Raw genomic sequence first — 13,012 nt, 5'->3', positions numbered from 1 at the left:
TGTCTGCGTACGAAGAAGCCCTTAATAAATATGGAAGTGGTTTGAAGGAACATGGTCAACATATTGGTGCTCAAATGCGGTCTCTCGAATTATCACTTAATAATCTTCAAGACCTTGTAAGAAACCTCAAAGCAATGGACGAAGTTGGCAAGGTGCCGGAGGCCGGTCCCGCAATTTCAAATATTAACTCTGTCAAGAGACAGAAACAGATGGAGGTCGAGAAGACACTTGGTGATCTCGAATCTAAGCTCGAAAGTGTTAGGGAAAGTTATGCAAAGGTTAAAAGTGACAAAGTGGAGCTGTCGACCCAGAAAGAGAAGCTGCTTACTTCCAGAATGGTGGGTTTTCTTAAGAACAAGAAGACGAAAGCGTCTGATCATTTTAACGATGAGCCGATCATTAAAGCGCAAGTCGAGGGTACAGCAACAACTGACGCTGGTCTCGATTTAACGAGAACCACAGAAGGTGGAGGTGGATTGAACAGTTTTGTCGGCGCAATTGCCCCCAAACAACCTGATTCATTGAACCTTAAAAGTTTGAAGCGCAGTGGAGCTGGTTATGATTTTGACGGGATCAGTTTTACGAATGAATTGCCTCCAGTATCTGGGTACAGTTCTAATTCATTTGTCAAGGGGCCTAACAAACGTCATCTACGCGAGGACACTGTCGAATCTATACCATCGACAAGTGTTGACGTGACATCTGCTGCCACGCCCACTAGAAATTTTGCACCAAAGACAAAGTTAACTTAGGTACTCCGTAGCCGTTCATTTGTTTGTTGCTTTTGTATAGCAGATAATAAACGGCGACTTGACATGCATTCCATTCTACAAGAATCTCTTCGACTACATGCTACAGAAACTCTACGCCATATCGCACTCTTCCGCGTGAGATCCCTTCTCCATGTTGTGTTTTACATTATCAATCCGACTTCTTCAGCACCTACGCCGCGCAACTTTTTCCATTCCGTCTCTGTAGAGGAGGTCAATAAAGCCTGACGTTTTGTGTATCGGTCAACTACCGAGCGGACAACATACAATCAGTGTCGAACTTGCGTTGTCATGTATTTGCTTGTGACAAAATAAAAAGTAGCCACGCTATGTCGCAATTACACCCGCACACATGTGAACTAGTTATACACGAGTTGTACTCGTGCATTTTTTGCCAACTTGGGCGATTTCGTCAACTCTTGCGCCTTCGACGACCGATTAAGCAATGCTTGTTTGGTAAAGCCACATGTGAGCCTTGAAGCGATAGGAAAAGGAGATTTGGCGTCGCGGGATTCTCAATTCATTGCGCACAAACGAATATGGAGCAGCGCCGTCTCGTGTGCATGTTTCGGCTAAAATACCAAATCTTTGCTTACCAACTTGAAAGCCAACATGATGGCTTAACGTAATGCTAAGGTAGAAAAGGTTTATGCTTATGTCCTCGAAGACAGGAACGTACCGAGCGAAAAGTCAAAGGCTTCTTTAAAACTAAATCAAAACGATCGAAGAGCGAGACACACCTCTGTTTCAAGCTGACTTTACATAGCTTTATAATTTCGTCAAAAAGCCCATTCTTAAGGAAGAGAGCCTTGATACTGTGGTTATCTTGTTGATAAATCGGGTCGCTCGACAGTAGCCTACAACCCTCTAAAGAAGCTTGCATCACAAACATCAAGGCTTTAGCCAAATTGGTGAATGTGAATGAACGATGAAGCAGTCGCTGAAGCCAAAAACATGTTAAAACAAAGCTCCAAAGTCATAGGATTGACCAAATCTTCAAACATAGCAGGATTGTTGCGTCAGTCAGAGACTGCTCAGCGAGCCTTCAGTAAGGAATTATCTATTCGTCAACTTTCTAATCGTCCACATCAATTTGCCGCAACTCAGCCCTACTTACGATTCCATTGTGGCATCAAGGGGGACCGTCAGTTTTCATACTGGCGGCGGCAATACTGTTGCCCATGCGCTGGCTTGTTGCTCAGAACTCCTTTATCTACGATCTGGCTGGGCAGCGTTGGGGTCCTTCCAGCTCTGTGTTAGTAATTTTCCATCGCCCTGTCGAGGTCGTTTCCGGTCGGCAGTGTGGCATATATTTTACTTTCTGCAACTTCAATGACACCCTGAATTCGTTATTTATATAGAAAACCGAGCTGAACGAAAACCTCCACGCGGATGTTGCGCTATTACTGATAGATATGGCGCGCGCAAGAATCGATCGCTCAAAATAATGCGTAGTCACTCAATGGTTGTCGCTTTTGCGCTGCAGATAAACCTACGAAATTTGGGATCAAAAGACTGTGCGAGAATCGATTCGGCAACTTGTCACGGTGATCCACCACGCTCAAGCTGCGCACTTCTCAGTTGACATGCCCCTTTCCCATACTGTGTCTCACATTAATTAAGCCATTCTCCATCTATTCGCACCTCGGTCGTTTCTTTTGAAAGAATAGTAAAGTTCTCTTAACGTTAGATGTGCATTATTTTGCTAAAAAGCCACTGTTGGCAAGCGGAGTCGGACCAGCAATACCGCTATCGACTTGAATCAGCTACATTGAGATAAGCTGCAAAAATGATCCTACATATTCACTTGTACAGTTGTGAAGGTAAAGTCGAAGGACGAAGTCAACGGGTGTGACGATAGATGGCGTCCACGACATTTCAACAACAAAACGTTCTCGCATTCACACTGATCGTGGGACTCCAATATACAAGAGGCGTCGACTCTAGGGAATAAGTCAATAAAGAAAACTCACTCGCGCCAAGTATTGCTAGACACTTGGCAAAACGAATTGTCCATTTTGCCAAGTCAAAGACCATACTTCCGAGACAAAGATACATTATTTTGTCAATATGGCCCTCTCGAATACCTTCACCGCCAAGATTCGACTTTCACATGGTTTATGCTGATATCCGTATTATGAAAAAGAGCCGGCTAACACGCCTTTGCGAAAAAAGACGTCACGGAGAGTTCAAAAGGCTATATTCCTATAATTTCCGAGGTCAAACCCACGAAAAAGACTGCCAATAGATCTGCTCTCGGTGACGCAACTGATTTATTTACCAAATGTATCGTAGAAACGCCGAAAACAGCCTCTAATTAGCCCTCACGTCATCCCTTAAGTCAGAAGACCTTGCAGGTGACTTGGTAAAAGTAAAAAACTTGTTATTTTTTTTGAAGGAAAAAAGCACCGATGCTATTCTCGCCAAAACTAATACATAAGTAAAAAATTATTAAAGCAGCGCTCGACGTTGGCCAACGACACTTTGAGGAATCATAATAACATTCGACAAAAACAAAGCCTCAATGCCATAGAATTGACCAAATCTTCCAACATTGATTTAGTTTTTAAAAAGGCTTTGACTTTCCGCTCGGCAAGTTCCCGTCTTCGAGGACATAGGCATAAACCTTTTCTACATTAGCACTACATTAAGCCATCATATAGGCTTTCAAGTTGGTTAGCAAAGATTTTGTATTTTAGCAGAAAACTTGCACACAAGACGGCGCTACTGCATATTCGTTTGTGTGCAATGAATTGAGAATCCTGCGACGCCAAATCTCCTTTTCCTATCGCTTCAAGGCTGACATGTGGCTTTACCAAACAAGCATTGCTTGATCGGTCGTCGAAGGCGAAAAGTTGACGAAATCGCAAAAGCTGGCAAAAAATGCCCGAGTACACCATGTGTGAGGTGAGGAGCAACTAGTTCACATGTGGGCGGGCAACACAGTCACGGTGTTTTTGCGAAATAGCGTGGCTACTATTTATTGTGTAACAAGCAAATAGATGACAGCGCAAGTTCGACACTGATTGTATGTTGTCCGCTTGGTAGTTGGCCGATACACAAACGTCAGGTTTTATAGACCTCTTCTACCGAGACGGAATGGAAACAGTTGCACGGTAAAGTAAGTCAGCCAAAGGATGTGTTGCTTAAAAGCGAGATGGACGGCACGACCGAGGTGCTGAAGAAGTCAGTTTGATAATGGAAAACACAGTATGGAGAGGGGATCTCACGCGGAAGAGTGCATTATGGCGTAGGGTTTCTGTAGCATGTAGTCAAACAGAGTCTCTTAGAATGTAATGCGTGTCAAGTCCTTATATTATCTGCTACACAAAAGCACCAAACAAATGAACGGCTACGTAGTACCTAAGTCGACTCCGTCTTTGGCGCAAAATTTTTAGCGTTAATGGCGCAACTTGCGCGTGCTAGTGGCATCAGTGTTGACTACGGGTGTAGCTCCCTCGCTGTTTTCTGGTTTAGTATTGGATGGGGCTCTTACAGTTTCTAGTTTGACGTCATTCGTTGCTTCTGCGCCGGTTTTTGGTTTGACGTCATCGGCCTTCTTGGAAACGTCTCGCAGATCTTTTGCCGAGGCGGCGGCAGGTGATTTAGAAATTGCAGATGCGTCGCCACCGGTGTTATCGGCAGCATTTATAACGGTAGAACGACCTACCGAAGAAGGGCGTTCGGACGTTGCAGCAATGTCATCATTCACAGGTGTTTTAAGAATATTGGACGTATCATCAACGACATCGGTCACAGTAGTTTCTGGAATCTCGCTCTTGGGGATCTCATGATTCGATACAACTGCAGGCGTTGACTTTTTCTTGAATATGGAAACCAGCTTGAACCACATGCGGCGAAAGAAGTAGCGAATCTTGCCAGCAAAGGTAGTCGGAAGAACATTTTCAACGAATATATCCATCTTTGACGAAATAGCAACATCTTTGGCGGTTGGCCAAAAATTCTTTGCAAATGGTTTAAGCCTGCCATCATTTTCATAGAGGGACCGGACGCGGCCCAACGTCTTGAATGGGTCCTGACTGGTTCGAAGCCGATTGAACAGTAAGAACACGAAACCGACTTGTCGGTTAAATATGTCGGCAGTGGCATCTTTCTCCACGTGGAGAATTCGGGTAAGGTCGGAGGATGACAAATCTTGGATTGCTTTCAGATTGGGAAGTAAAGCACTAAGCTTCTCTTCGGTGTTAATTTTGTTAATAAACTGCACAACCAGCACGGCAGAAGTAACAAAATCGGCATCTTCCTCAGCACTACCTATCTTGACGGCGTAACGCATAAGCATCTCTCTCGGGAAGTCTTCAAGAGTTTCCTTTGTAAGTTTAAATTTCTTTGGGGTCATCTTTTCGGCAACTTCTTGAACACTGAGGCCCTCCTTTTTCCAACGATCTAACATTGCGCTTTGAATGCGATTAGCTTCAGTGGATTTAGGATCAAGTGAGAGGGCCTTATTGACAAATTTAGCCACTGCTGGCTCCCCATACTTTTTCTCCATCAACGAAATGACAGCATGATCTTTATGCGCATCGTCAAAAGGAAGAGTCTTCAGGTGACTTCCAAGCCTTTCAAACAGTTCTTGGTGCTTGGTGTGGTCGGCTAGTTTGTAGAATTCTGACGGAATATCTCCAACAACAATCTTTTCTTTTCCGCATATATCCAGCAGATGTTCGACGTTTATGGCTTGAGCCGCCTTTTCAACAGTGACGGGGTCCAGATTAAGCCGTCTCGATACAACACTCGTTCCACTGAATGGAATGGTTTGGAGCGAATTCGACATCGATGTAGCAGCAGCATCACCAAATGCAAAAGCAATGAGGAGAAAGAGCGCAGGGAAAACCATTAGTTGCGTCCAGGACGTGGGTTGCTTAAGGTGCGAAAACAAAATGACAGAATCATCATAAGCATTGAGTCTCCTACTGCGATAGATAGACTTTGAGAGCCAGGTTCACGTGAATCTAATTCTAATTCTAAATGCTGGACCTGTGGATGTGCAATTCGAAGTCTTCCTATCCTTGCCGACGATTTGCAATAGTGAAAGCAAGAGGAGAGAGTACCGCACAAAATAATTTTCTCGGATCAGGTTTTACTTTAACCTGATTATTGACTTTCAATATTGTCGCTTTTTAGCTTGCGCAGAATTTGGACTACCTATTTACTCTATAAGCTTAAAATCCGATTGCTTCGATATGTTCAAATTTAAACTCTTTGCGTGGGTCATATTTTAAGCTTCCAAAGTTGCATTAGAAAAAAGACTGGTGAGTTGTAAGAGAGCTGGCCTTGTTTTGCGAGGACATGGAAGCGCGACAAGAATGTGTCAAAAAGTCCTGTTTTTGTAAATAGGATACTTTTTAGGGCGCAATTCTGTTGAAATCAAGAGCTAGGAGTGTTAACTCGTAGAATTTTAAGCGTTGTTGCATTCAAAGCGCAGCGGTAGCTTGCTTCCTTACCATCTGAGCTTTTAAGAGGCAGATGCTGATTGTAACGGGGTGTATCGTTACATGAAATTAACACTATAAGGTTGTTAATTAATATTATCTAAAAGATAGATAATATTTGGAGGAAATTACTTAATTTCACAAAGAATGAAGAATTGTTTGGATTTCTATTCGGTTTTTTTATTTAAAATTATTCTGATCCAAAAGCCAACTCTCTGCGACGTCTGATCCACATTACGACTCCGTCTTATGTCTCCATAGCCTCCAATTGGTACAACAAAGTTGCATCTGCCATCACTTCCGGTATATTGTTGGAACCACAAAGCTGCACCTGCCATCACTTCTGCTGCGCTTGAACTACGCAGCTTGTAAAAATAAGCGTTGAATAACTCTAAACCGTACAAATGATTCTGGCACGATGTCACGGGGAAGGCCCGTCAGTCAAATCTTGTAAGAACCGATTGAGCGAGCATGTTACTGCTCACAAATCGTGGCGATTTCCACAGATGATAATGGAAGATTCACCCGCTTGATGACAGAAAGCTACCAAAACGTTTTGGCTTCTAGCTGATTAATCTTATCGTTTTAAGTAAAGAACAATTGAATTGGTGAGTGTGACTTGCGATTGCCCTTAACCTATTTAATTTTACTAAATGGTCCGCATATTCTTTTTGCTTCCCTTGCTCACTACTGCAATTGCATTTAACCTTTTAAGCCACTCACTGCTAAAAGTGACTGCCCTGAACTCTGGCCTACGTTTACATTCACAACCGAAAACGAAGACGATGCTGTCCGGTAGTGCCATAAAAGCTGTCATCACGATAGTTTTGTCCAGCAGGTGACTAAAGATGCCCGTATTTAAAAACTTAAATTTGCACGGGCGCCAATTGCTCACGCATGCCTTGCCATGACGATAGAAACTCTGGTAGACTGCCGTTGGGTCAGATACATCTAATATGTCATGGCGGCAAAAAAAAAGACGAGCCGTTCAAGTTTTCGTGCGTATGCTCAAATATCATTTGCGTAGATCTTGGTATCGATCAAGCATAGAATCAAAATGCCATACACTAATAATAACTGGCTCTGGCACATCGGGAATATATGTGATATTATTTCTCGCTATCGTAATTGCAATTTTATACGAACAAGTATGGAATTCAAATGCTCTGAATTCTTGGTGAATATGTGGGCTCCTAAACACTTAACTATAACAAATGAGAAGGATTGTAGCTATTGCTGTTGAACTCCATCGAAAGGTACAACCTATTGGTGGAATACAGAATAAAATGCTTGCTGCCCAAGAAAGGTAATTGAACCCTATTTAATTCAAAAGAAAGATTCAAAGATTTAAACTGACAAGATTTATTTTCGTCGAATATTTACATTGGGCTTTTTCACTTAATGAAGTATAGCAAAAGCCCTTCAACTTTTGGTGTTAGCGAGCTTTTACCTATAGCACTGTATGGTCATTCCACGGCACACAAAAATCAACAGTTATTCCTTTTCAATCGTCTATAGATCCCCCCAAATAAGATTTGGGAACCGATGTAGCCACCCGCTTAATTATCTATTTCTATTAATGAGAGTAGTGTATTGGTAGCATCTTGTTGATAACTAGAATTCATATTGAGAAACTTTTATGCAGGCCTTCCCAGCTTCAATAGTTAGAAAAGCTTCTCAGCAACTGTGTAATTTCTTTGTTTAGTAGCAAAATGTTTTTTCAAAAAAAAAATTACGATCGAAAGCCGACAAACCTTGAACATAAGGAATTTGTGGCTTGCTTTCTTTTCGCTCCACTTATGACTTGTCAATCAAGTGCGGGCGCTCTTGGCTTTTTCTCACCTGTTAAAAAAGTACATCTAACATCGCCAAACGAAAACACGGTTCCTGATGCATTACCTTACACTCATGAAGATAGTTAAGCTGCGTGGCTATTGCGATTTCCCTAATGTAAGTAATGGTGTACCAAAGTCAAATCGGGGATCTAACGACGACTGTAATGGAATAATTGTTAATTTTGCGATTTAGCGGAATAATAAAAATGTTTGATTGTCATTTTTAATCTGTAGTTTTATCTGATCAAAACAAACAGACGAGATAGATGAAAATGCCTGAATGAACTGCAGCCAATCAGGACTCAAATTGTTACAAGCATGGTGCTCTTTAAACAACTTACGGGCGCTATGTCCTGCTTCTTTCTCTGCATGCTTGGTCGGCATCAAGCAATAGTGCATCTCTATTAAGAAGCACACCGCATCTTAAGCGAAAATTAGGCCAGTATCTACTGGTTTCGGATGACATCTTAGGTCAGATTGTGGCGGCTTCGAAGCTTTCGAGCACTTGTTGCGACATAGTGCGAGTGCTTGAAATTGGTCCTGGTACCGGAAATTTGACGTCCAAGTTGTTGCAACTGAATCCCATATTGATAGTCCATGCAATTGAATTCGATCTTCGTATGGTCGAGCAACTGCAGCTCCGATTTCCGGCCGAGATCAATGCAGGTCGTCTCATATTGGAGCATTCCGACTTCGAGGATTTTCGCTTTGGAGAGCAAACAGACTCTACTCAAAGTGAAAAGCGCCTCTTTAGCGCTTGCGTAGCCAATATTCCGTACCACTTGTCGTCTATAGTAGTGTCAAGACTTTCGAAAATTACATGCATCGCTTCTCCACGACATTTAAATGTGCAGTGCTGCTTGTACAAGAAGAATTTGCTTTGCGACTGTTGGCTCAGCCAGGTGATAAGATCTACAGTCGGCTAAGTGCAAATACAGCTCTTGTTGCGGATGTCACGTCGATTGTGAAGGTACCAAGAAAGCATTTTGTCCCTCCTCCAAAGGTGGAGTCGAGGGTGATTAAATGGTCCCTCGCGCTGCTACGACGCCCACATTGCCATCCAATGAGGCTAATTTTTTTCCAAAATTTGATGCATTATTAAGATTATGTTTTGAGCGTAAGAATAAGACATTAAGAGCATTATTGCTCGCTAAGACAGCAAGATCGCAGTACTTGCTGAACGAAAACGCACATATTGACACGGAAGACGAGTATCAAGATGTAACAAAGCGTGTTGAAGCAGCATTACTTGCGACAAACCTCACGTCTAATCGAGCAGTAAAGGTTTCAGTATCTGAGTTCATTCACTTGATGCACGAGCTCCACAAACGCGGGATTGATCTACGACCAAGCCAGACCCGCCATTTTCGAAATTAATACACCAAAAGTCTTAAGTTCTAGTCAATGGACACCAAAATGTCTACTCTTGTCCATTTCCTACACTTTTCGTCATTACTATCGTCTTTTCTAGCATTTATACACGTTCAAAATGGTCTTACAAGAGGTTGAAATTATTACGTTGCTCGTCGTTCAACGAAAAGCTCCACGTGACTCCGTCTCGAAGAGTCAATGCGTGCTGCCACTTTTCTGGCGCTTGCTAAAAATGTGGCCACGATGTCGATGATTTATATGGGACACACGAAACTCTTCGGCAATAGGCGATTCGTCGTTTTGCATATCTCGTTGTCGCTTGTGTAAATTTTTCGAATTGAGATTGCCATGAGGAACTCCTCCACTAATCAACAGTGGTCCCGACGAGCCTGTCGACGCGGAGCTTTTATTCAACGACGTTAGCTTAGACTCGCGAGCCACAACCTGAACAAATCCCTCGCCCTCTTCTGAACACTGTTTTTGCTTTTTATAACTTGGAAACAATGGCTGGACACTACGTGTCGGGCTATTATTGATAATTGCGTCACATTGATTGCCAAAACTGGCACGTCGTTTACGTGAATGTGGTGTCACGTCAGCAAGATTGTTGCTATTTGGACTTCGAACTCGTAGCGGGGACTGATATGATGTATTATGGTTCTCTTCCACGCTCTCGTTTTCCAAGCTCTCAATTTCCGTACACTCCGTGACTTCATCCGTCTCTTGTTCAGCAGGTTCAAGTTTATGCTCCTTGTTTAATGTATTACGAAAGGATATGGACACCTGACCAATCCGTTGAATGAGCGACAAGGACGTCTCGTTGCCGTCCTTATCCGCAATCGGCGACGCCTTCTCGGCCGCAGGCATAGCGTCGCTTTCAGTTCGATCCATTAACTGAGATGTCTTTGCTTTACTCGAGATGTCTTCAACTGCAGCCTCCAAATTTTCGCCATCCCCAGCCTGCTCAATGTCTCGTTGCTTCATCTTTCGCGTGAGCTCCTCAATCGCTGCATACGAGTCGAGACCTTGGCGCTTAAGTCGCCCGAGCTCTTGCTTTACAATAAGAGCACGCACAGCATCTTCGTGATTCATTTGAAACTGACGCACAACATCCCGCACGGCGATGGCATCGGGTGGGTCCAGACTTGCTACGATGCGTCGCAAGAGCAGCTTCACAGCTTCCTCGCGTCTGATTCCACTTGTGAGAAGCAGCTGTAGCTCTTGCTTGACCACGCCTTGAAATTCACGCTGCGCTTCAAGCATACGAGCACTCGAGAGTGAGCCAGCGCGGGGCGCGGATTCCACGCGCCGGGTCGCCGTCGGAGCTTCCATGAGCCTAAGTCCGGAGAAGCAGGACGGAAAGTGCGGTAGCTTGAGAGATTCAAACTTTGTTCTGATTGGTTCATAAGAAGTTTTTCTATCAAAATATATTGTTTAATTACGAAGTAAGATCCTTTTTTTGTTAATTAGATCGATCAATGAAACAGGTTACAGATACGAAAAAGCCCCAAGATGGCTCGCCGCCTGTCGCAGAAGCGCAATGTAAAGACATACGAGCGTCCAGGACTGAGCGACGAGGAACTCGAGGAAATTCGTAAGGCGTTTAATCTTTTTGATACCGATGGTTGTGGCACGATTGATCCCAAGGAGCTTAGGGCGGCGATGCAGTCACTGAGCTTCGAAGCCAAGAATCCGACCAATTATCAAATCGTTGGCGATATTGATGCAGACTTAAGTGGCTTGATCGACTTTAATGAGTTTCTCGACCTGATGACTGCCAAAATGGTCGACTGGTATGCTCGATTGCGTTATATGCATAGTGACTGATTCCGTAATGCTGCTTAGAGTGACAAAGACTCAAGAGAAGACATTCAGATGGTTCACAATCTCTTTGACAATGACCGGACGGGTAAAATCTCACTCCGTAATCTCAAGCGTGTGGCCAAGGAATTGAACGAAACCATGACAGACACTGAGCTACTTGAAATGATTGAACGGGCTGATACGGATCAAGATGGAGAGATTAATGGTGAAGAATTTTATGCTATTATGACGAAGGAGACTTTCACGTAGTTTCATGCATGTGTACCGCTAGAGGGTCATAAGCTCTTAACCTCATCGTTTAAATTATAAGTAAAATTTCTTCCCTTTAAATTTAAGTAATCTGCAGCGGCATCGTTTAGAGCGACACAAACGACGGCCTTGTGGTGGCCGCTGTACTGCTGAATGGCCTCGCCTTGACTCAAATCCCATAGTCGAGCACTTTGGTCGGACGAACACGTTACTAAATACGACGACACGGCCGAGAACGCACAATCCCAGACCCACCGTTGATGGCCCTGCAACGTATGGATCAATCCTGCGCTACTCGGCACAGGGGGCGCGATCGGGCCCATTGAGGCACTCATACTCGACGAGCGTAGCTGTCGTTGTGAACTTATGGACCCATTGCCAGTATCTTCCGGTTCGATGACGTTACCGCTCGCAGAAGCCGCCATGACCATTGGTAAATTCCATACTTTCGCAGTTTTGTCCGATGAACATGTAGCCAAGAATTTGCCATTGGGACTGATTTGAGTCTTTAGAATGTATCCACTATGGGCCTGAATAGATCCGTGCAGTTCATAGCGATCCTCAGCTTTAGGGCAGTAAGAAGCGTTTGCCGTGGATGTCGCTGCAACGAGCGCACTGCCATCTCGGAACAATGTCCACTGACCGAATACTACTTTCTTCTGTCTCACCTGTTGGGGGCTCAAGCTTTGTCGACAGTGCGATGGCTGTGAGGTCGTTCTGGTCGCCTACGAATAGCTCGGCCTGGTTCGACTTCTTGTCTGTTGGAACACACCGGACTTGCCCTTCAATTGATGATTGGTTAGTTTTTGTAACTAATCATGAACACCATTTTGGTGCACAGGACAAGACCACCTTCCATTATTGTAACGGGCTAAAGTTGCCCTAATATTACACAGTCCCCATGAAGTACACTTGGTGTACATAAGGGGATGGTCAATTACTAAATTAAAGTAATTGGAATAGCACTCGGGTGTGGTTCACATTTGTGACCAACCCTTCATCCGTTACGCGAGGTATCTAGAAAGATACGCTCGCAATACAAATAAAGTGTTATCTTAAGAGATGACATTTTAATTGGTAAAATTAGGTGTTTATATTAAATTCTATAAAATATAAATCAGTCTAAAAAATACTCCTTACTTGGTAAGTGCGCACGAGGAGCCGGATTACCGCTCCCGTGACGACACTTAACCAAAGGACTTGGTGCGTTGGGTGAGGACGCTAACGCGCCCACCACAACTTCCTCACTGCACGCAAGACAAGCTGGTTAAACCGCTTCCTCGCTGTGCTAGGGTGTGTGTCTAAGTAGAGCGTGGCCGCGTTACGACGTGCCCGCCTACACTTGGTAGCACTTGATGTCCTTCCCACGACCCGCATCTTTGCGTGTGTACGTGAGGATGAGCCTCAATATTGATTGGGCTCATTTCTCCACCTCTCCGAACAACATCGGGAAGTGGCAGGGCTTATGGCGCAGGGACATGGTGAACAAGCCTTGGCCAGGCTCCTGTGT

General features: G+C 44.0%; 6 protein-coding genes across 6 annotated transcripts; 3 read left to right on the top strand and 3 right to left on the bottom strand.

Moving 5' to 3' along the window:
- Window positions 1–4,170: 4,170 nt before the first annotated feature.
- CCR75_007486 (uncharacterized protein) lies at window positions 4,171–5,628 on the bottom strand (the record flags this gene model as incomplete). The annotated part of the gene is made up of 1 exon (XM_067965546.1): window positions 4,171–5,628. One exon carries the CDS (start codon window positions 5,626–5,628, stop codon window positions 4,171–4,173), a length of 1,458 nt encoding a protein of 485 aa, XP_067816905.1.
- Window positions 5,629–8,678: 3,050 nt separating this feature from the next.
- CCR75_007485 (uncharacterized protein) lies at window positions 8,679–9,435 on the top strand (the record flags this gene model as incomplete). The annotated part of the gene is made up of 3 exons (XM_067965545.1): window positions 8,679–8,833; window positions 8,854–9,073; window positions 9,181–9,435. The coding sequence occupies 3 exons, from the start codon at window positions 8,679–8,681 to the stop codon at window positions 9,433–9,435; spliced, it is 630 nt and encodes a 209-aa protein (XP_067816911.1).
- Window positions 9,436–9,624: 189 nt separating this feature from the next.
- Window positions 9,625–10,761, bottom strand: CCR75_007484 (uncharacterized protein; the record flags this gene model as incomplete). The annotated part of the gene is made up of 1 exon (XM_067965544.1): window positions 9,625–10,761. The coding sequence occupies one exon, from the start codon at window positions 10,759–10,761 to the stop codon at window positions 9,625–9,627; it is 1,137 nt and encodes a 378-aa protein (XP_067816907.1).
- A 180-nt stretch (window positions 10,762–10,941) lies between these two features.
- Window positions 10,942–11,256, top strand: CCR75_007483 (uncharacterized protein; the record flags this gene model as incomplete). Its single annotated transcript, XM_067965543.1, has 1 exon — window positions 10,942–11,256. The coding sequence occupies one exon, from the start codon at window positions 10,942–10,944 to the stop codon at window positions 11,254–11,256; it is 315 nt and encodes a 104-aa protein (XP_067816538.1).
- Window positions 11,257–11,304: 48 nt separating this feature from the next.
- Window positions 11,305–11,502, top strand: CCR75_007482 (uncharacterized protein; the record flags this gene model as incomplete). Its single annotated transcript, XM_067965542.1, has 1 exon — window positions 11,305–11,502. One exon carries the CDS (start codon window positions 11,305–11,307, stop codon window positions 11,500–11,502), a length of 198 nt encoding a protein of 65 aa, XP_067816894.1.
- A 26-nt stretch (window positions 11,503–11,528) lies between these two features.
- CCR75_007481 (uncharacterized protein) lies at window positions 11,529–11,933 on the bottom strand (the record flags this gene model as incomplete). The annotated part of the gene is made up of 1 exon (XM_067965541.1): window positions 11,529–11,933. One exon carries the CDS (start codon window positions 11,931–11,933, stop codon window positions 11,529–11,531), a length of 405 nt encoding a protein of 134 aa, XP_067816737.1.
- Window positions 11,934–13,012: the final 1,079 nt, after the last annotated feature.

This window comes from Bremia lactucae, linkage group LG14 (assembly GCF_004359215.1).
Source record: "Bremia lactucae strain SF5 linkage group LG14, whole genome shotgun sequence".
NCBI classification, from domain to species: domain Eukaryota; phylum Oomycota; class Peronosporomycetes; order Peronosporales; family Peronosporaceae; genus Bremia; species Bremia lactucae.
The sequence above is the reverse complement of the archived record's forward strand: the minus strand, read 5'-3'. Positions and strand labels throughout refer to the sequence as shown.